Source organism: Protobothrops mucrosquamatus, unplaced genomic scaffold (genome assembly GCF_001527695.2).
Source record: "Protobothrops mucrosquamatus isolate PMUCROS unplaced genomic scaffold, P.Mucros_1.0 scaffold377, whole genome shotgun sequence".
NCBI classification, from domain to species: Eukaryota; Metazoa; Chordata; class Lepidosauria; order Squamata; family Viperidae; genus Protobothrops; species Protobothrops mucrosquamatus.
Genome location: NW_015386709.1, coordinates 48,277 through 71,804, shown reverse-complemented (window position 1 = coordinate 71,804; position 23,528 = coordinate 48,277). Strand labels below are relative to the sequence as shown.

Below are 23,528 nucleotides of genomic sequence, written 5' to 3'. Positions count from 1 at the left end.
AGAAAGCGAAGGTTGGAGACAGGCCGGTAGTTGGCCAAAGCAGCCGGGTCCAGGGAGGGCTTCTTGAGGAGGGGCCTCACCACAGCCTCTTTCAAGGCAGCCGGCAAGAACCCCTCACTCAAAGAAGCGTTGACGATTCCCTGGAGCCAGCCTCGTGTAACCTCCCGGGAGGCCAGTACCAGCCAGGAGGGACACGGGTTCAGGAAACATGTGGTGGTGTTCAGCCGTCCCAGCATCCTGTCCATGTCCCAGCATCCTGTCCTATGACACAAATCTACCAAGGGATCTTTTATTTCAATTCTACTACATTCTCTGCAAGCTTTCTAATTATACATTTCCACTCCTATCCTTCCTTGAACATGTAGCAAAGATATCAGAACCTAACTGGATATTTATGAGCTCACTCCCCATTAAATCCAAATAACAGGGAGAGAGGAATACTTATAGAATAATTGACTGCAGGAGAGAAGAAATAGTGCATGTGTAACGTATGGTTAATATCCTCATTTAGACAACAGAGAGTGTTGCAGGGCTCCCTATATCTGCTTGGTCTGTCCCTAGCATTTCCAAAGCAGCCCTGTTCATGCAACCTGTGTAGATGGAAAATATATAGTACCATTGGTACTAGAAAACATAAGGAAAAATAGTATAGAACTCATCGGCCCTGGTAGCAATAAGATTATACCACTGTCATTTTCAAAGGACCCTGTTTCATAAAACTTATCATCCCACTCCCACTGCCCTACTCAAGTTACCTGTCATAATTTTTGTGCTTGCTCGCTTGCTCTGCTGGCTTCCCTTCACTGCCCAGATGTGGAGAACATATTCTATGCCTGGTTTCAAGTCTGTCAAGGTAGTCTTGACGTTATCCTTCCCAACAGGTACCTCTCTGGTTTCTCCATCAGCAGATGTATAGCTGAGGATGTTCTGTTCTATAGGTGCCCAGGCCTTGTTCCAAGACACAGTGGCTGAGTTTTCTGTCACTTGGTCTGTTTTCAGGTTGGTGGGTCCATCTATTTCTGTGAACCAAGATACAGTGTATTACATTTTTTTCTCAGTAACATTGGATTATATATTCTTTTTTTAAATCCTCCATTTTCTTAAAATGATCAGTCAATATTTACTGAAGAAGCCATATGGCCATGTGTAAACTTGAGCATAACTATTATCAATTAAATAGCTATGCTTGTTTCTTGATGTCTGAAAATTTAAATTAATTCATTACTAAAAAGGAACCAAGAATCTGGGAAAATAGTGTATTTGTACTGTTTCTGAATAGTTTTGTTTTATCAGAATTGTCATATTCAGTTTCAATAAAGGCTGGATATGTCAGGGCCCACTTCAATACCTCATCCTAAGAAAGTAGAAGTCTTGGAAACAGTTTCTTCCAAAAGGGGCTTTTATTAGGAGAAGCTGATAGCAGGCATAATAGACAGGAGGGTTTCCCACCAGATCGATAGGTAAAAAGCATAACCCCACCCCATAATTCATCTGGTCAGTTCAAACAGGCCAATCCCCAGGTCTTAAGTTCGTTGTGGGAAAAAGGAGATAACATCAGGCCGTCTCCTGGCTGCAACGATGTTTAGGCGGCACTTCGCACCTTCCCTTGCGAACGCGGAGTGGAGGTACATTCCATTCTCCTTCCCCCTTTACTAGCTGACAACAGGGGAGAGAAACTTCACAGAGGAAGAAATGCGGAAACAGCAAAGTGCTACATTGTAGCAATAGAGGAAAACAAGGCAATAACCCTCAAGCGCTTTCCCCCTCCCCTCCAGGAGTATGGCAGAACCCAGGGAGAGAAAAGAATGTGGTTTGGGTTTAGAAAGAAAAGGGAAAGGGAAAGAAAAGGAAAAGGCCCTTTAGAATATGGGTTCTGACAGGATATGTCAGAAGTATTATACATATAACTCTGCCATCTTGTTCTCATCATGCCTGATATAACAATTACTGTACTGAAAAGAGGAATGTCTGATTTATTGATGTTGCTAAAACAGATGGTGCTGGGATTGAATAAAAATAATTGGAAAAAAATTCAAAATACTGGAACTTGCAGATTGAAGTAATTCTTATGGGAAAAGAAATCTGTTATTATACCAATAGTGGCTGTAGCCCTTGGAGCGATACTTTAAGGACTTCCTCGATATCAGGAAATACATTGAATTTATCAGACCTAAACGCTCTAATTTACAAAAAGCCACCTTGTTTGGCAGTGCCCAAATTCTTAAATGCCACCTAAATCATTCTTAGGTACTAATTTAGGATCTGAATTAAGTTTTCACCACTCTTACACCGTGAATGTAGATAACCCATACATAATACACAGACATGCATACATGCAGATATATATCAATATATGATTATCATATTTAACCAATTACTATATTATTAAAAGATTTGTTATTTATTTGTCTGGTTTCTCAATAGTACATTCTGTCCAAAATTTAACAATCAGTACTTGCTTGACATCTTTCAGGTTCTAAATTCACAAACTGAATGTGACTTGTCTTGACAAAACTGAGAAAGGAAAAGAAGATACCTGATTTTTTCAGCAGACTGTAAATCTTCAATCTGCTGCCAGAGTTCTAGTACTCCTTTACAGATAACTTGTACAGTTTAGCATGTCTAAAAAAGAACTTCACTGAGTAGAACTAAAATAGAGGAACTCATGAAGATTTCACAATTTCTTATCTATGGAGTGAGTACCTGTTTCAGCTTCTGTGCTTGCCCTTCTGCTCTGCTGAGTTCCCTTCACAGCCCAGATGTGGATAGTGTACTCCATGCCAGGCTTCAGGCCCACAAGATTAGTGGTTCTCTTGTCCTTGTCAATGGATATCTGTTTGGTATCACCACCAACTAAGTTGTAGCTCACTACATAGCTATCAATGGGAGCCTGAGCTCCATTCCAAGAAATGGTTGCTGTGTTTTCTGTTACTCGGTCAGTTACTAAATGTGTCGGGCCATCAATGTCTAGGAAGGAAATAGACATTTAAATTAGGACAGTAATTCTGACAAGTTTTCCATTGTCTACCAGGAGCCATTTTTCAAGGTTAATTTAGAACATTTTGATCCTTGGGAGTATATAATACACATGGCACCCTTTCTCCCCACCAGTTAACAAAGGGCATAAGCCAACCTGAGAAGATTTTATGCCTGGGGCTGACACAAAGAAACCTTCCCATGGATGGTGCTCATGTGGGTCAGTTCTGTCTCATCTATTCTTTTAAGAGCAGTCAGAATTCACTACTTCTTTTGTAATCAGCTGATTTCTTCATCAAATACTGATTTAAATACTAATAACAACATCTGTCCACAAGCTCTTGTCAGAGTCACATTCATCATGCTTTGTTTTAGAAAATCTGTGTTGTCTTCTTAAGTACACTGGCTGTCTTCTAGTGGCATACTTCTCTTTCCCCCACTCAGATCTTTTCACTGAAAGTCATCACCGCCTCAAAGTCATCCCTTATTGTTTTATATCTTGTTTTTCCTCTTTTGCAGCAGCAAAGAATCTTTGCCTGAATCCCAGATTATCCCAGAGAATAGGGGGTCATACTGCTGGAACTGAGATGTAGCTTTCTCTGCTTGCTCCTTCAAATATATGCAGCATTTATGATAGTGATTCCACATATCAGACAACTCATTCTGAATCTGAGTTCTAGCAAAACCATTTGTCCTTCCATTTCTAGCATTCAAGTTGCCTCTTCAGGAGTACACTTGCTTAAAAATAGATATTATTACATAGGGGATTATATCCAGTGTCTTCAGCTGGACATCTTTTTTTATAATATTTTATTGATTTTCTATTTTTACAAATCATAAGTGCTTAGCAAACAATGTGTTGCCTGGGTTCATTTTTTACTTGAAGGTACATATTGAATTCCTAATCTCTACCCCTTTTTCCTGGCCAGTGATAACCTATATCCCATATTTGAAATTATTCTGTCTTCTTTTTTTTTGACCTTCAATATCGCTCTGTCCATTTCTCCACATTCCGATGTTTTCTTGATCCTCTCTTCTTCAGGTAATATTACTTCGTTTTTCAAACACTAAGCAAATAAAATTCTTATTGCTATTAATGCATACAACATTAAGTATATACTTCTTCATCCTATTTTTCTAATATTATATCAAATAAAAATAGTTCCAGTTCATAACATCTTTTCTATCCAGCTCATATCTCAATTATATTTGCAGTTAAGGCCACCTTATCCCCTGTTTTCCCAACTCTTATTTCAATTTTAGTTTCCCTTCAGTATTCAAAATATTTTTATAGGTTACAATTTTCTCAAAGTTGATTAAGTTTCGGTGAGTAAAAGTTTCCCTTGTTAAGAGCCATCCTGATGTTTTCATATTTTCCATCCCATAGAAAAGTATGCCATCCTAATTATAAATCCTATCTTTCTAAGTATAATGATCTTTTAGTATCTAAGAATTATCTATTTCTTTTAGCCATATTCAAACACCTGTTTGATAGTGTAGGGCCCCATCCAATAGGTCAAGTCCTCTATTTTTTTAAATCTAACTCTAGCTTTCTTCCTTTGTCAGATAAATTTCCAAATCGGTGTATTTATTTAGATCATCAAAGGATTTTTTCTCTGTTTTTATGAGTACTATTTGTAGTAGAAAAAGTCATTTAGGTAAGATATTTCTGAGGGGTAGTTCTATCCATTTATATTCATTGAAAATCTCCCACTTTCCTTCTCCCTAAGCTTCTCTTTTCATTTCTTATTTCCCAGTTTCTAACATTTCTCCTGAAAGCTCTATAATCTGTTCTATAAAGTCTTCTTCCTTATCTTCAGATATGTTCTGAAGTCTTGAGGGATGGTGTGCCTTTTCCATTTCCGGTATTATTACTAAGTCTTCCATGTTTTCTTTTGTCTGCTGCAGTCTGTAGTTTCCTTTCTTTGTATTTTCCATCTTTAGATCAGTTTCTTCTGGTTTGTCTTCTATTTTCTGAGTTCCTTGTTCCTTCTTTATAGTCGTTTTCTGAAGGTTTTCTAATTGTAAGTTTAAGTTAAAAACTTGTTCATTTATCTTATCCAAATTATCTTTAGTCTCATCATAGTTTCTTTTTGAGTCTTCTTTATGTGAATCGATTGCCTCTTGAATTGATTGCAATATAGATAGCATTTCCTTCTGAAAGTTGTTAGCTTTTACTCTCTGATATGCCAGGTTGGGGGCTTCAGAGGCAGATACTGGGGATGGTTTTTTGCCACTTTTAGCTAGGTATGGAGCACTCATTTTGTTCCCACCCTCTATTATATTTCCCAGGCTTATCTAACATGACCAATCTTATAGTCAATACAATAATATGCTACTTAAATTTAAATTTAAAATTCTTATATTCTTTGTATATAGCCTTTATAGTCCAATAAGTTCTAAAATATAGGTCCACCACCAAAAGGAGTATTTTGTAAGAGTTCCTTTGTCCAGGAATCCAAGAATTATCAGTCAACCGATGTTTGTAATCCAAAATATCCAACCACCCAACAATCAGTCCATAAGTCTCCCCTAGACAAAAGTAACCAAGAGGCAGAAAATCAAGAGTTAAAGTTCAGTCGATGTTTGTAATCCAAGAGGGTCAACAAGTTTCAAAACTGTTGTAACTCCCACCATGCAGAAAATAGCCCAAAATGTTTTTCTCCATTGCCAGCTACTCTCTGTTGAATTAAGAGATTCACTAAGGATCAAAGAAGCTAAGTAGTTATCTGTGTCTGGACTTTGTGCCAAGTCCACTCTAGACATAACAAAATTAGTGCTGTACCTCTCTCCTGCCACTAGATGTCCTTAGATATCCATTTTCCAGCACTTAAAGCAAACATTTATTTCAACTTTAAAGTTTCTTGAATTTCACCCGAATGTTCTTTCAAAAAAAGATCTTAACAGTTTTCTCAGTTCTCAAGATTTATCAAAGCTGTTCCGGTTTGCTGACGCGGCCACTATGGATGTCCAGAAGGCAAGCTCTGCCTTCCGCGTCCAGTTTCACTTCGCTGGGGGATCCCGGAAAGGGTCAAAAGTCACCCTGTAGGGGTGACCAGCAAGGAGGGGATCCCCACTTGATTGCGGGAGGGCAGTAGCCCTTCCCCTCAATCTGGGGCAGTCCTCCAAACCGGCAGACGAAAAACTGGCCATAGAAATATGACTCGTCACTAGGCTGCAGACAGTCAAAGTCACGCTTACCACCAGGCAATTATAAAGCAGTGTGGATGAGACTGGGTGAGATCTACTTCTCTTAAATCCTAACTATCTTTTTTACCTGCGTAAGCTGCTTAAAGTACTTTCCCCCCTGTGGAGAGGGAAGGGAGATTTTATCCCTCTCTCTAAAAACAGCAGCGACTGACTATCCAGAGGAGTTTAAAACGTTGCAAGAATAACTTGATCCTAATTGGAATTTTATTTTTTAAAGTTTGTGGACTAAAAGATTTTCTATTTCTAATGAAGATCTAGGTTTTTACTTATAAAAAAGAAGTAAAACTGAAAAGATTATAAAAACTTTGGACTTAAAATAAAACTTTAAATGGTAGGGGGTGACATCTTGTGGCTAAACCTGATATCACAACTTGTTATTGCTTAAAAGAGACTTGGCCAGTAGCCCAGACCATAGATAAGACTTATGTAACCTTGAGGCATCAGCTGTGAGAAGCCCAGCTGTGTTCTATACTCAGTGACAAAAAATTTTTTTTGCATTCTCTGATTGTAAAGCTTTTAACCTAATACACTACTAAGAGAATATGGATGAAGATCAGGAACAGATTCTCTTTATGTTGAAAGCAATTCACCAAACTATTCTTACAGCTACTGATGAAATAAGAGGTTACAGAAAAGAACAAGATGTCAGCCCAGATATACAAACTCAAACTTTGATTACAACTAAAAAATCAACTACACAGAATATAACAGAAAAAGTGGAACAATTAAATATTATGACAGAAGATTCAATTGATCAACAAATACAGTCAATGGAAAACCTGGAAAAGGGAAAAGACTTTCTACATAAATCAGAAGAAACCTGAGGATCAAGAAGAAGAACAGACTGAAGAGAAGATAAACAGTTCAGGACAACTACATCAAGATGGAAAAATAGAGAGATAATTTGCTAATCCTCTCAAAAAATGGTGACCAGATGGGTTTTTTTACAATATACATAACAAACAATATACATAACAACACAGGGAGATTTATTTGATGATTCAAAAGCACAGACATGAAAGACGATTTGGCAAAGAAAGAAAGCTAGAATAAGACTGAAGAAAATTGGGGTTTTGACTTATTAGTGAGAATTAAAATAGAATATACTCAAATAGATAAGATGTGTACTTTGAATACTAGATATTGTTATGAGTTGAAATACAGAAAACTTTGGTCATTTAAAACTTGGAAGTATTAACAGTTAAATTTGAACATTGATTTGCTCATAAAGGTTAAATATAAAGGTAATTAAGATATATATAAGCTAAAAATGTATCAATGGGTGTAATAAATATGTTCTTACTTAGCGGTAATAAAAATTACTAGCTTAAATATGAGATAGTAGATATTAAGAGAAAAAGAGAGGAAGTATTAAATGTTGAAATAAGAGAAATTTTGGTTACTAAATTTAAGATATTTGGAAATTACCAGAAAATGAGAATATTATATTGTATTATTAATCCGTTGATGTAAGATGGTGAGAATTCAAATAGATAAGATGTATATCCTGAACATTAGATCTTGTGATGAATTGTGATAAAGGGAATTGGGGTTATTTAAAACTTGGAAATTATAAATATTAAACGTTAAAATTAAATATTAATGAAAAACTAAAAATTGGGAAAAACTAACCAGGACATTGATTGTCTAAAAAGATTGAATGTTAAAACAACTAGGATATGTATAAATTAAAAATTATTGATAAATGTAAGAAAGTTGTTTTTATTTAATCAATATAATAAGAATTGTATTAATTTAAATATGAGACAGTAAATACCAAGGGGGAAAGAGAGGAAATATTTAATGTAATAGTTTGTGATCTGTACTAAAGATATTTGTATGTTATTGAATTATTGACCAACTCAGCCTCCACGTTGCTTTTCAAATATTTAAATGTAAAACTAGAAAATCAATAAAATTTTCTTTAAAAAAAAAGATTTATCAAAGCTATGTCTTTATATTACTTCCACTTTAGTATTATATTCTTCTCTGTTTTTGTCCCCCCCAAAAGAATTGAACCACCGCTTTCAGTTCTTTGGAAGGGTGGGGCAAAAATCCCCTTCCTTCTCACATTTGGGGAGTCTTGCTTTTTGGGAATCTGTTTTTTCCAGGGAGTCAAGTATCAAAATAGTAGAGAAAGGATCAATATTCTCACCCAGTTCCAAGCATGCTGTTTAAAATGCTGGTAAGTGCTTTCTTTGTTCAGTTGTCAGTAGCTTGGACTAGCCACAGAAATGCAGCCAGTCTTTCCCCTGCTGGTTTGGAGGGCTTTCCTTGGATCAAACAGATTGACTGCCGTCTTTTCGTGATCGACGAGGGTCCTTTCCTTCTTCATCGCCTCTCTGGGGCAACTTTAAGCCTGTTTAGAGCCCCCTGGCAGGGAAAAATCAGCCGTGGGAAGCAGCCATGCATTGTCACGACACAAACCGGAAGTCCCCTTCAGCTGGACATCTTGTTACAAGCAAGACAGCTCTGGCATATTTAAAACTTCAGACTAGTCTAATTCCTGGGAATTCCCAAAGAACCAGTGTTTTGTATTCCCCACATTTCAGACATATTTGTTTTTAGCATATTTGCTTGCCACGCCCCTTCCTCCAATGATGCATTCTTTTCTTCATGAAAACTGTTTTCCTGTCAGCAGTATCTTCCAAAGGTCTCAAAAGCTCCATAGAAGTAGAAATATCTCTTAATATACTCAATCATCCAACTTTTTCTTGAAAAGAGATCCTTGTGCCATGTTAAAGGGGTTTAGAAAGCCTCATTGCTTAGGACAACATGGAAAAATCTATATTCACTTTACAGCACCTTTGGTAGACTTCTTAAATAAAATGGGCTGCAATGTGGTAGTTTCTATGAGCAGCATAAGAACTATAAACACTTCAAGATAAACCAGACCAAGAAGCCAAAGTCATGTAGGCCATTATCACTGTTACTGTAAAGATATAGTAACAGAATTTTGCAGGTCTGGATGTGGTTTCTTGCCTTTACTACAACTTGGCGAGAATTGGGAAAGATTTTGTCTGAAACATTTTCTCATATCACATTTCTTCCCCAGAAATGTGTACAGATACAGAGTATCTAACCATTGCCTTGGTAGCAGATTTTCCTCCTGCTCTTCAAGGCCTTTACAAGAAAAGGAGTGAAACTGCTGTGTTTATTCCAAACTGCTCTTACCTGCAAATAATTGATGCAGGAAGGGGAAGAAATTCTAGCTGAATGTGAACAAGTACTCTGCCTCTTTCCCCCAGGAGCATCAATGTGGTTTACCATCACCACCATCTAGTTTCATGGTGAGTTCTCTCAAATTATAAATAATTAGTTTGATTTTTGTATAATTTGGGGACATTTTAAACAAGTTATGTGGAGTCTACTTTTCTGAGAGCAGCTCTTTTGTGTGGCTAGAGTAATATTCAAATGACCTAACCACTTGGCAGAGGTTATCTGTGTGGTCTTTCCACAGAATTGGCCTAAAACATCTTGTGGAGGGCCAGTTCTATGATCAGAGCCTGTGCTGATCCCTTGCTCCTCAGGAGTTGGATCATATTTTCCTGTCTCCTATGTAAAATCATGCTTGGGCGGAGGTCTTTCCCACTACTGTGTAAGCATTATATAGCTGCCCATGTGCTGGTAGAAAGCAATGCAAGCATAAAATTTGCTATCCCCGTTGCCAATCCCTACCATGCATCTATCATGTCTCTGCTGAGTCACTGTCAAACAGTATTATCCTAATTTGTGATGGTGCCATAATAAAGGCAAGGTGATTGGCTTTCTCCTCTGGCTTTGTTGCCACCTCCCCACTTCAGTAAATCATCAGCCAGCAGATAAAACATGTCAGCCTGAGCATTCTGATAACAATGATGGACTTCAGGATTTTATCTTCAAATGAGCTGCTTTGGAGGAGTGATTAAAACTGGCAAATACAGAGAAAGTAACAGATGAGCAGCAAAAGCTCAATTTGACATCCCTTGTTATTTTTGGGACACTGCAGTGAAAAGGAGGTGGACTGTTATATCTACCTTTGCTTTCCTCTCTCCTACTTGTTCAAATCCTGGAGTGAAGTTGGTATCAGAAATAGACAGGACTGGTATTTTCCAATATAAAAGGCATTCCAGAAACAAAACTACTTGTGGAGATACTGAGAGGGGAATTGTTGCAATGGTTAGTGATCAAAAGTTGGGCATGTGTCCTTGTCTCCCAACTCTTCCCAAACACATGTAAGACCTAGCTTTCAAGATAATGGCTTACAAATCATTACAAAGCTGTGGTGCAATGGTTCCAATAATCTCTTTTTCATACAGTGATACAGCTGGACAGTTTGTGTTTTTGACATCTATATTTATGTGATGCTTTTTTAATTTTCTTGCTGGTTTGCCAGAATGTGTGGTGAGGGAACCTATTTCTTTTAAATAAAGGACTGGTTTTAGAGAACTCCTGCAAATACCTCAAGAAAAACTTTGTTTGTTTATGAAAACATTCCACTGGAACCACAACTGTTCCTTCAGATGTATTGAAGACAGCATCATCTCCTTCCTCCAAAAAGCATTCTGATTACTGAGGCAAATGGCAGGAGTTAGATGAGGGAATGGGTCTTCACATCATGTCCCTGTGTCTCCTTCTTACTTGGCCAATGGTGAGTTAAATGAAATTCTATGTTAACAAAGGCAACTTCCTCTCTTTGGCTGGTCTATTTTATAAAGGTAAAAGTTTCCCCTGTCTAGTCTTGTCCAACTCTAGGGGACAGTGCTCATCTCTGTTTCTTAGCCAAGAGAACCAGCATTGTCCAAAGACATTTCCATAATCATGTGGCCAGCATGATTATACACTGAAATGCTCAGAAATTGTTACCTTCTCACCAAAGTGGTACCTATTTATCTACTCACATTTGCATGCTTTTGAACTGCTAGGTGGACAGAAGCTGGGGCAAATAGCAGGAACTCACCCCATCACCCCATTCAGATCTTGAACACAGCTACTAGCTGACAAGTTCAGTGTCTTTAACTGTTGAGCCATTGCACACCCTGGCCTATACTACATGACCTTTAAAATGTGGCTTAGAGAAAAGTAAGACTTTTCAATTTTATGTATTTCTTAATAAATTTATCTTTCTCTTTAAATATAAGGAATGTCTGTTAATATTCATTGAAAGCTGGGCTAAGCTTAATCTGCAACCAAGACAAAAATACCATGAACATTTTCTGATTATCTGATGCTACTTAATTATTTGGTATCCTTTTAGCATTCTGCATGTTCTTAGAAGCACATCTTCTAATAAGACTTCTGCCAAATTCAAATCTCCAGTCAAGGGACATTTTCTGATCAAGCCATTTTCAATGTACCAGCCAACAAATAACTAGCAAAGCTTCACTTACACCAATACTGTAATTTTTGGGGTTATACAATTAGAAGACTGCATTGCCAAAACTTGCAACTCCAGCAGTCTGCCCTCTGACTGATGTCATGCTAGATAATTCATTCTTGGGTGATTCCAAAGCCAAACTTGTGGTCTTCTTTATTCCAAAGCCAGGAGCTTGTGGTAGGCATCCCACACAGAAGCAAAACAAATGTATAAACATCACTGAGCACATAATATCCTGATGTTTTAATCTGAAATAGTCAAAATAGCCTGGGTTAATATCTGATACATTTTTAAATAGTTTCCAAAGGCTGGAAGGCCAAAAGGGTGGTCATCATGTCAACCTCACTCCCAGGTTTTCAGACTAGTAACTGAAGACATAGCAATAGGAAGTTTGACCTGCTACCACAGATGTATTTTCCTCTCCATGCATTGATTTTAACCATTAGCATAGAGCCTGCACTGAATATAAATCTACAATGGCCTTTGGTATGTGGCTTTTTGTGGGGAAGTTTCAATATAGAATTCAGGGCGAATAAACTTTGAGGTGGGGAGGTTTCTCCCTCAGATTTGTAACAGAAATTAAGGGGCAAAAGATTGTCAGAAAGCTTACAATGGTCCAATTATGAAGTGACTAGGTCATGAATGACCCCATGAAGGTCTCCCGGTCGAGAAAGGGCACCACAAGATGGATCACAGAGTTGCATACTAATTTCAAATGGGTATTACCCCAAAGGCTTTCTACCTGGAATCTGGAAGGCACAAAATTAGAAACATTTATATAAGTCCTACTCAAGTGGTTAAAATCTCTCTAGATTCAACATATGGGGGAGCCATACCCCCAACCTTCACATATGGAGATTAATCTTGAGCACAAAGCTATATGAACACAGAGAACATATATGTATCTAATCCATATATGTCAAGACTCTGCATACCAACCAAACAACTCACAGAAGTTGGGACCAGATAATCCCCTTTCTTCCTGGCATGCCTGTTGTTTCTTCGTGGACACTAGCTTTCAGTAAAGTGTGATTGGAAAGAATGGGGAGCCGTATTTGGCAGTCTCAGCTGAGTGGCCAATTGCTGCAACAGCTGTGAAGACCAATAGCAATTGTGTTGTGATATTGTGTAAGGATGTCATTATGCTACAAAAAAACCTTCTGTTTATACCTGTCCATCCATGTACAGAAGATGGCTTCCCTTCAACCTCATTCCTCACAGATGTGACAGTGATCTTATATTTGGTTCCTGGCTTCAAGCCTATGGAAAGAAGAAACAGAAAGGGGAAAAGATAAAATGGTCTGAGACATAATTGTACATTTATTTTATTTTCTGTCAAGGTTTAATGGGACAAGTTTGCTTTACATTTCCTCAATAATATGTCCAGAGTAATACTTTGACAACATATTTGAGGAAGGATAAAGTTTCACTTTGGTTCTACATTATTGCATTCAAAACAATTACATCACTTTTCAACTGTTTCTGACGTCATGGAAGTTGTTGGTGTAAGCTTTAATGTTTTGTATCAGATTGTATGAAAAATTGTTTTGTTAAGTCTATGGCTGCAATCTGCAGTTTTCATCATAGGCCACACCTTTACTCAGTGGTGGGATTCAGCCAGTTCACACCACTTCGGCAGAACCGGTAGCTAATTTTTTGCTGTCCAGGCCCAGAATGGACTTCCGGAAGCGGCATCCACACAGAGAACTGGTTGTTCACATATTTGAATCCCACCACTGCCTTTACTGTAGCAATATCACAACTACTGAACAGTTTCCATTCTAGTGAATTTTAAATTATCTAAGGCAGGGGTGTCAAACTTGCCATGTCACGTGATGTGTCACGACGTATCACGACTTTTTTCCCATTGCCAGAGCTGGGGTGGGCGCGACTTCCGCATGATGCATCTAGCCCATGGGCCGGCAGTTTGACACCCCTGATCTAAAGCTATTTATAATCTAATAAAGTGCTGAGAGGTTTCGTCGGCTCCAGTACTTCCTCAGATTTAGCTTCCTTTGAAGAAGGTCATAAAAGGCATTTGGAATTTTATAAAATATATGTTTTGTTTACTGATATACAGGTTGGGTAGAAATGATGCTCATAAGTATGGTGCCTACAGATGGTATACGAGACATATTAATGACAGAAAATGGTTGGTTTTTCTTTCTTCCCCTTCCATCAGACATTGCCAACCAGCAAAAAAATATCCATTGGTCACCCTCTTATCATGGGTTGGGTCTGGAGAAGCAACTTTTAACCAGGGCTTTTTTTTCATAGAACGCCCAGAACGGAGTTCCGGTACCTTTTTTGGATGGAACCTTGTAGGGTAGGCAAGGCGGGTTGTATGACGTGTGAGTTCCGGCACCTTTTTTCTTTTTTCTTTTTTAGAAAAAAAGCACTGCTTTTAACAATTGATTAATAATAATAATAATAATAATAATTTAATTTATATACCGCCCTTCTCCCGTAGGACTCAGGGCGGTGCACAGCATATTAGATACAAACAAAATACATCAAAAAACAAAAAACCCCCATAAAACCAAATTAAAAGCCAAATATTGGAAGCTGTGTGTCAATTAAAATTTTCTTAAAATCATCCCTACCTAAAATCCTCCCTAGGTCAGGCCCGCTTGCTGGAAAAGCCTAGTAGTTAGTCTAGTAGTTTAGTCTAGTAGTTTCATGGAAATTTGTCAAGGGGTAGCCTAAATTTCAGCTGCTAAACTTCATCTGGAGACAAATTTAGTGCTACTCTGAAATAGTATTAAACCTATACTCAAAAATAGTTTAGACAAAGAGATCAAGAATAGGGAGAGTTTTGCCTTTAGCAACAAAGACCAAACTGGTTCTTTCTCCCCACTTTATCCTGCATCTTCTGCAATAATAAGTCAGCTAAGTCCAACAATAATAAGTCATAATAATAATAACAACAACAACAACAACAACAACACCATAATAATAAGAATAATTATACTGGAGAGACCAAACGGCCTACAAGAAAGACCTACAATGAAAAACAGAAAAGAGGTTTTGGAAGACAAAGCACTACATGGCCAGTACATTAAAAAAAAATAGCAGGGAAAGCAGATAATAACAAGACCTGGCAATGGCTAAGAGCAGGAAAGTTGAAGAAAGAGACAGAGGAACTAATTCTGACAGCATAAGACCAAGCCTTAAGAACAAATGCATACAAAACCAGAATTGAGAAGACAACAACAGACAGTAAGTTCCACCTATGCAAAAAAGCTGAAGAAGCAGGTAACTGCTGCAAGAAGGTAGCACAGACTGACTACAAGCAGCGGCATGACAAAGAAGTAACAATGGTGCATTGGAAGATCTGCAAGAAATGCAATTTGCCTGCAAGCAAGAATTGGTGGGACCATAAAAAGGAGAAAACAATAGAAAATGAAGACACTAAAGTGCTCTAGGACTTTAGAATTCAAACAGATAGGCACCTGCAACATAGTACACCAGATTTAACAACTGTCAATACGAAAAACAAAAATGTCTGGTTAGAATAAAAGAAAAAGAATGGAGAAGATAATAAAATACAAAGACCTGCAAATAGAAATAGAACATCTGATAAAAGAAAACAAAGGTAGTACCAATAGTAACAGTGTATTGGGTGCAAACCCAAAAGAAACTGGAGCACCACTTGAACACCATCGGCATTGACAAATTCACCATCAGTCAATTGCAAAAGACAGCTTTATTTAGAACAACTTAGATCCCGTGACAACCTTTAACATCATAAAACCTCAACATCTGCCTATCCCAGATCCTTGGGAAGGACTCGATAGGTAGAAAAAAAATGCCAAATCCAGTCTGTACATCTGGCTGACTGTGTGGCAAACCATAAGATTAATACCATTAACATCATAATAATAAGATTAACACCAGATCGGCAATCAAGACATAGACATTGCCCCAATCAAGGAACTACTGATACAATCAAATAAGCTACAGTAACAGGTAAGCAATAGTCTAATCAAGGAATCACCAAGACTATTCCCACCAATATTGACAGGGCAAGCCAATAGTATATAAAAATAAGCACAAACTCCACTCCCTTCTAGCCCTGATGATGTTACCTAATCATCCCCTAATAATCATTTGGTAATGAAACATCTCCAAGAAAACAACCAAACTTAGGGAGAATCGAGGACCCCACAATTAGTCAGATGCTGTTCAGACTGATTCAGATCTCCAAGCTGGCAGAGACCAGACAGTCAATGAAGCACTTCATATTGCGCTTACAGAAAAACTGCCACAGGTACAGGATGGTGATGACATGAAGACATCATGAGGACATGGCAGAAAAAAAGAGACTGCTAGGGCATGTTTGTGGATGCAAATCGAGAAGCCTGTTATAACATTCTACCCAGCCATCATTGTGCCAACATATCAGTGTTAACAAAGACAGGTTTTGCATTACCATAGTTATATTTTTAAAATGCATTAGCAATCAATAGGGGAGAAATTCTGCAGTTATCCTTCGGTTCTAACAGAAAGTAAAAGAAAAAATGATATTTTCGAATTGAAGAGAAAGGAAGAAACAGAGACTTTGATTCTATATGCATTGTAAACCAGTTGTGTGTCAGGGCTTCTGGTTGTCTGCTGCAGCGTTCAGCTATGTTCTGTGTTCTAATCCTATATAAAATGTTTTAAGCTTCTAATGCAGGAGTAGGCAAAGTGGAGCACATCTTTTAGGGTTCACCTGCCTCTCTGCCATTTGTGGACTTCAACTCCTAGTATTACCCAGCCAATAATGTTAAAGTTGCCAAGGTGGAGAAAGACTGGTCTAAAGCCCCTTGCTTGAGGCTTCCTTTCCAAAGAAATTGATCTCTATCCCAGAAATGGAACGCACATAACAAGACAATAAAATATAAATAGACGAGAACCCTAACTCTGAAAACAGAAGCTTTTTTCATTCCTGCAATTGCTCAGCCAACTTGGTACCAAATGAACAGATTTTTTGCCCTTAATCTGGATAAGCACACATGGACCCTTGATTGCTTACCTGTGATGATATATCTGCTCTTGACTTCGTTACTTTTGGGAACCACCACTTCCTTCTCCTCTCCAGGCAAAGAACTGAACCTCAGCTTGTAGTAATCCACTTCTGCTGCCAGATTTTCCCACTCCACTTCCAATGAGTTCACAGTCTCCTCCGTCACCCAGATAGGCCCAGTGGCAGAAACGGCTAAAATGAACATTGACAAAGAGGACTCCAAGACTACAACAGCCAAGCTTTTTTGTGGACAGTGTTAATTATAAGGACATTTTAAATATGGAGAATTATGTAATCAATTAGCCATGCTAAACAAAGGGATGCATTTATACTTGCAGCTTTCCCAAAATTCTCTAACCCTACATTTTTGTATTAGCCTTCAACTAATACAAATACATTTTGGTATTAGCCTACAGCTTCTGCTACTGGGATGGGCCTGCATGGCAGTCATTTTCTAAAATCCATCGCTGTAGCAACCAAAGTAGACTTTTCCAAAAACCATGCTTACCCTCCTGAATATATCTGTATAAATATAATTATGTTTATATCCATTTTTCCTTCCTGGTTCCTTTTAGATATTGATACTATTGTACAAATAAATCTTTCTTCAGTATAAAAAACACACATGCAATTTTAGGATAAACTAATTTTAAGATAAATTAGGGTCACGTCAGCATTTGAGTTAGTCCTCCTTCTTAGGAAAATCACAGCACTATCAGTAATTGTGAGGACCAGAGACCATCTTAAGGTAGCATCAGTTTATAGACAGACAAACATGCTTTACTACAGGCCAGAACTTAAAATAAAATATAGACACAAAAGGCAGTAATACACTATAAAATAAAATAAAATAAAAACACACATTTATATACCGGTAAGTTTAAAACAAAATATGGTACAATACGAAAATTGTCCTAAAAGTAAATTTGGTATCAATAACAGTAATTAAATCTTTTGATGTAATATGCGTTTCTTGCAAACATATAATATCATTTTTATATTGTTTCAAATAATGAAATATTATGCCTTACCCATAATATTAGAAAGTTTTAATATTTAATTCTTAGCGACATAGATATCTAAATGGAATCAAGATGGTGGCCACAACTACCATATGTGATCAAAGCCTTGACCCTTTTTATGTCCATTGCTCCTCACTCATTCTCCCACCTGCCTTACGTCAGAGGGATACAACCAACTAGTGGCAAATAGTTGGATTAGAAGACCTCCAAGGTCCCTTCCAATTCTATTAATCTGAAAATTTAGCTAAGCCTGCCTATCATCCACAGGAGGGGATGTCAAGCCTGAAGTAGTATAAATATCGTATTTTGAATGCATCTTACTGAACTGATTAAGATTAATGTGCATTAGTCATATATGCATATTATGATTAGAGGAAAGGGATGGGGTTTTGATGATATGGACATAGACACCATCTTGACTTTTTTTTAATCATCACCCCTTTCAGACACACCTATCTACAGGTAAAGTGGACAGAATATCCTCACTGTGAGCATATAGCTTCCCCAAATCTTGTTCAGAACACACACATTATATTCACACAAATGGACATACTGTGCATGTTACCTGAAATCCTCACTATGACAAATAGGTTTTAAAATAGTACAGTATTCACTCATATTAATGATTTATAATAATAATAATAGTAAAGTTGGAAGGGACCTTGAAGGTCATCTAGTCCAACCCCCTGCTCAGGCAGGAAACCCTATACCATTTCGGACAAATGGCTGTCCAGTCTCTTCTTAAAAACTTCCAGTGTTGGAGCATTCACCGCTTCTGGAGGCAGGTTGTTCCACTGGTTAATTGTTCTCACTGTCAGGAAGNTTTCTAAAGTCTCAACATCTTTTTTACATCGCGGTGACCAAAACTGGATGCAGTATTCCAAGTGTGGCCTTACCAAGGCATTGTAAAGTGGTATTAACACTTCACGTGATCTTGATTCTATCCCTCTGTTAATGCAGCCTAGCACTGTGTTGGCCTTTTTGGCAGCTGCAGCACACTGCTGGCTCATATTTAGGTGATTATCCACTAGGACTCAGAGGTCCCTCTCACAGTTACTACTATTGAGCATGGTGCCACCTATGCTGTACTTGTGCAGCACAAGAGAGTGTTTCTTTGAAGATCTTGAAGAAGAAAGATCTTTCTTCCTCAAAAGTACCCAGTAGGATTATATTTTATGACACAATAAAAAGCCTCCATACATGATAAATGCACTTTTTAAAACACTGATTTGACTGAAAACATGAGTTTGGGGCAGGGGAAGTTTTCTCTTTTCCTGAGATTCTCCCCCCATCCAAAAAAATATGCTTCCATACATACAACAGGCATTAAAACAATCCACAATGGTCAGTGGGGTTAGGGTTACTGGATGGAAGGAAAGGCTTCATTTCTGATCTTTAATTATGAGTTTTTGTCTTTTTCTAAACCTGGAGATAGGAAAAGGTACCTTGGAAAAGAAAGCTTTCAAACCCTCAGGGAAACTAATTTAGGCCATGGATATTTACTCCTCGTGTAATTCTTGGCTGTGGCTATGATCATGAAAAAAACTACCCAAACTCTGGAGAAATCTTGAGGGAACTGGATTCAGAGGGAATATTAGCACCATCTGCTAAAGTATTCAATTAGAGTTAATTCTTGTCTTTAAACTGTTGTTTTTCAGAGAGAAACTGCCACTGACATGGCACAGATGTACACATAATTCCTCCCCCTCCCACAAAAAAGGACAGAAAATCTGAGTGGGATGAAATGTTACTCAAGTCAGATGGGTGTACCCACTGGCCTCATTTTGGCTATGGAGGTAATCAAGGACAGAAACAAATGAAAACTATAAATTAAGTAAGTAGATAAAAACATTGTAAAGAGAGTTACAGTCAAGCTGATCCCTATCAGCTATTTTCCTTTTTTTGTAGGATACTAGAATCCAAGTTGGGACAAAATGTTAGAAATAGCTACCATTTATTCATTGAGACATTTGTTCATTCAAACAGCCATAATTCATACAGGGTACCATTTCCTTAAGAAACAATGTTTGCATTATTAGTTTTTCAAAGTCTCAGCCTTCTGTTGATGTAAAGACCCTTGCAGGTTTAAAGATAATGGAAAGGGAATTGCAGCGTCCTACCTGTGCTAACTTGCAGGAGTTCTGGTTCACTGAAGACTTCCTTCTTTGCATTGCGAAGTGTGATTACATATTCTGTGCCAGGAATCAGACCCAGAATCTCATAATTTGTCTGATCTTTGGGCACCCTTATTTGTTTCATCAAGGCCTCTTGTCCAACAGGAAAGTAGCTGATGAGGTAGTAGTCCACATCTGTTATCTTATCCCAGCCGATGACTAGGGAATTTTCGGTGGTTTTAAGGAGACGGACATTCCATGGGGCAAGCACTATTGGGAAATAATGGGAAGATTTTAAAATAATGCACACTGTGAGTCGAGCAAGACATATCACGTTTCATTTTGTCTGCATAATTTGCTTAGCAATGTGTAGGTGAAAGCATCTCATTTTTTATATAATTAGTGGCACAAGTGTTGTCAATATATATTTGCTGACACTGTTTTTCATGCATTAAGCAGCAGAGTGTCCAATTCTTTCAGAACTCAATTTTTTTCATCATCAAGTGCAGATCTGGGACCTAATAAAATCTACCCATTTTAAATTGCATTAACTTAAATTGATTTCCTTTTTTTCAAGCAAAATGTTTGATCAAATGCAAGGAACCCAGAGATAACTTACAGTAACTTTAGAAGAAGAAAAAAGAAATTTTGTAGATTTCTGTTATCTTCCTTTAAAGATATAGGAACTGTATCTTTCTATGGCTATCCAAGTAAAGTCAAAAACACCCTTTCATCAGAATGGCAGTTAAAATCCTTGACAGTTCAATAAATATTGATATGCAATATAAGAGTCCATTAAGTGACTTCATGTAGAAAAATAAGTAGATTAGAAAAGTATCAACTTCGCTGGAAGAGAAATTGGCACTCTTGAAGTACTTAGCTGCACTCCTTTAAATAAGGAATAATGTACTTCGTATTCACAAATCCTATGGCAAATTAAGCAGAGCTCCCAGTTCAGTGAAATTGGAATTAAAAAGGACAAATGCAGCTCCCAAGGAAACAGGGAGAATCCCAACCAAGGCCTGTGGCGTCTACATATACCTTTAGCCTCTTTCATATGATGTGACCATATGAACAGCAACCTAGACAACTTTTCAATCAAGGGCAACCAAACGATTTTGCACAACTACTCATACATACATCATACCATAATGGATTTTGTTTGGTTGTAATATTTTTAAAATATGGAAAGATTTTTGGAAAATTGGAAAATAGTTTTTTTCAAGACCTTCCCATAAACGTATTTGACTGAAAAACAAATAAAGGTTGAGAGAAGAGAACAGGAGCAGTTGCCTAAGGCCCAGGATTGGAGAGGACTCTGCCCAAAATACAATTCAGTTTTTGAAATAATACAATGAATTCAAGACACTAAAACTGATCAGTGAAATAGCTTTCCAAAAGTTATTCAATATTTTGAATTTCTCTAAGCTCTCTCATATTGACATAACTGATTAAAAGAAAGGCAAAAAGAAGAGAGGCATCCTGGCCTTGCATGCAATGAGGGGGAAAGTGTGGGTCAAAGGCGATTCTGCTCCCCTCTTCCAGACCGGGTTGTGTTGAAAAAGCAACGGCAGGATGGCCGCTCAGTGAAATCTTCATTTGGAGACAGCCGGGGAAGGCTCTTACCTTCAGAGCAGTCCAGCCCTGTGAAACCACCCGTGCAGTAGCACTCGCCACTGTCACAGTACCCATTGCCACTACAGTCATTAGGGCACCTCTTCTCACTGCAGTCCTCTCCAGTGAACTCCTGATAACATCGACAGACCCCACGGACACAGGCCCCGTTTCCACTGCAGTTCTCAGAGCACAGGAGTTGACTGCAGTCGTCACCAGCGTAACGGGCATTGCAAACACACCGGCCATCAATGCAGCGCCCATTACCACTGCAATTTCCTGGGCATGTGGGGTTGGAACAGTCCTCTCCTTCCCAGCCTTCCTCGCAGTTGCAGCTGCAGATCTCTTGGAGGAAAGTGCCATGGCCGCTGCAGGATGACACCCCTGTTCAGCAAGAGGCCCAGAACATAGGAGAAAAATGGAAGACAAAGACATATGGGCACCAAGATCCCAACTCACCTGGAAAGAATAATGAATACTGACACCTTGTTTTAAGCAAAAAGCACCTTGAGCTAAATGCTGTCTTTTTAACCCTTAAGCTAACACATGCAATCTTGCCCTTTACTTTTAAGGATAATAATAAGATGGTGACTGAATTTTTACTGGGTGCAGAGTAGAATAGAATAGAATAGAATAGAATAGAATAGAATAGAATAGAATAACAGAGTTGGAAGGGACCTTGGAGGTCTTCTAATCCAACCCCCTGCTCAGATAGGAAACCCTATATCAGTGATTGCGAACATTTTAGAGACCAAGTGCCCAAACTGGAACCCAAAACCCACTTATGTATCGTCGGGTACCGGGTGGGCATGGCCCATTGGGTGGGTGTGGCCCATTGGGTGGGTGTGGCCCATTGGGTGGGTGTGGCTGTGGTGGTAACGGCAGACTGGGTGGGACTGAAAAGTTCAATCAATCAATTCCAACTTTGTGAGATCTTTTTTTTTTCCAGCAAGAAGTTGAAATTGATTGATTGAACCTTTTTTTGTTGCACACGGCGGCGGAGGCCTAAAGCGAAAAGATTTTATAAAACCCAGCTGAAGGCCTAGGACTGGGGCGACGGTGCACGTGCCCACAGAGAGGGCTCTGCGTGGCACCTGTGGCACACGTGCCTTAGGTTCGCCACCACGGCCCTATACCATTTGAGACAAATGATTGTCCAATCTCTTCTTTAAAACTTCCAGTGTTGGAGCATTCACAACTTTTGGAGACAGGTTGTCCCACTGGTTAATTGTTCTAATTGTAACTCTGCAAAAGAAAACCCCATGAAATTGTTTACAGAACTTCAATAGTCTTGAAGTCCACTAAGCTAAATCTGGATCCCCATCTATGGATGATAAGCAAGCCAGTGCTTGGTGGGTGAGATAAGGCAAGTGTCGGGCAAATGATAGGGCACAATATACAGTCAGCAGGCTATACAACTAGTTTCCTCACCTTGCCCTCTTCCACAACAGCTTTGAGAGTTACAGATCTCTTTCAGATGTACCACTTCTAGCTCTAAATTTTCCAGTCTTTCCAGCAAAGCTTTAACATGTTCAAGGACTTCACAGTCTCTTTTAGGAGTTTGCAGCTGAATGTTATGCCTGAATACAATGTTTTGCTCCTCGCCTTCATCTGCTTCGCCATTAGTGAACAACATGTGATTGTTGCCTTGGAGAGACCCTGGGTCTGGTTCCACCTTGAACTGAAAGGACTCGGGCAAATTAATTTTATATGAGTGACTAAAGCTGATCTTCTGGCTTTGGTCAGAGCAGTTTTCAGGCTGAGCAGGCAATTGTGTCAGGACCTCCAGGAAGGAGCAGTGCATCAGAATTCCCAGGAAAATAATCCACATGGCCATTGTGCTTCTGTAAATACAAGAATAGAAAGGCTCAATTGAGGAAACAAGAAGAAAAGATGAGGTAAACAATATAACAGCTATTTTCTAGATATTATAAAGAGGGAAGGAAAAATATTCCTGGCAATCTTGACTGGGGAATTGATCAAGAGCTGATCTAGACTCATTGGGCATTGATTATCCTTGCAGAATGCACTTTGACAATCCCTTGCTTCTTGCATAATAAATACATACCTAAATACATACCCATTCCTTTACACCATGTAACCTATGCTTTTCTGTTGTTCACTACGTGTAGGAAGTAGGTTTGGGAGGAGGTTTTTTTTTTAAAATGCTTTCAACGGAGCATTTAATCATGCATGTGCCACTGAGCTTGAATTATAGTTTGACTCAA

The 23,528-nt window shown here is 38.4% G+C and overlaps 1 protein-coding gene across 1 annotated transcript in view; it reads right to left on the bottom strand.

Moving 5' to 3' along the window:
- Positions 1-23,137, bottom strand: part of TNN (tenascin N) — a 41,358-nt gene extending 18,221 nt beyond the window's left edge. Inside the window, exons 1-8 of the mRNA XM_015815813.1 lie at positions 22,732-23,137; positions 21,313-21,684; positions 19,693-19,956; positions 16,560-16,742; positions 12,700-12,802; positions 10,442-10,617; positions 2,704-2,967; positions 756-1,019 (exon numbers count right to left, since the gene is read on the bottom strand). Coding sequence (XP_015671299.1) covers positions 756-1,019; positions 2,704-2,967; positions 10,442-10,617; positions 12,700-12,802; positions 16,560-16,742; positions 19,693-19,956; positions 21,313-21,684; positions 22,732-23,137 — 2,032 coding nt within the window. The remainder of the gene's footprint in view (positions 1-755; positions 1,020-2,703; positions 2,968-10,441; positions 10,618-12,699; positions 12,803-16,559; positions 16,743-19,692; positions 19,957-21,312; positions 21,685-22,731) is intronic.
- Positions 23,138-23,528: the final 391 nt, after the last annotated feature.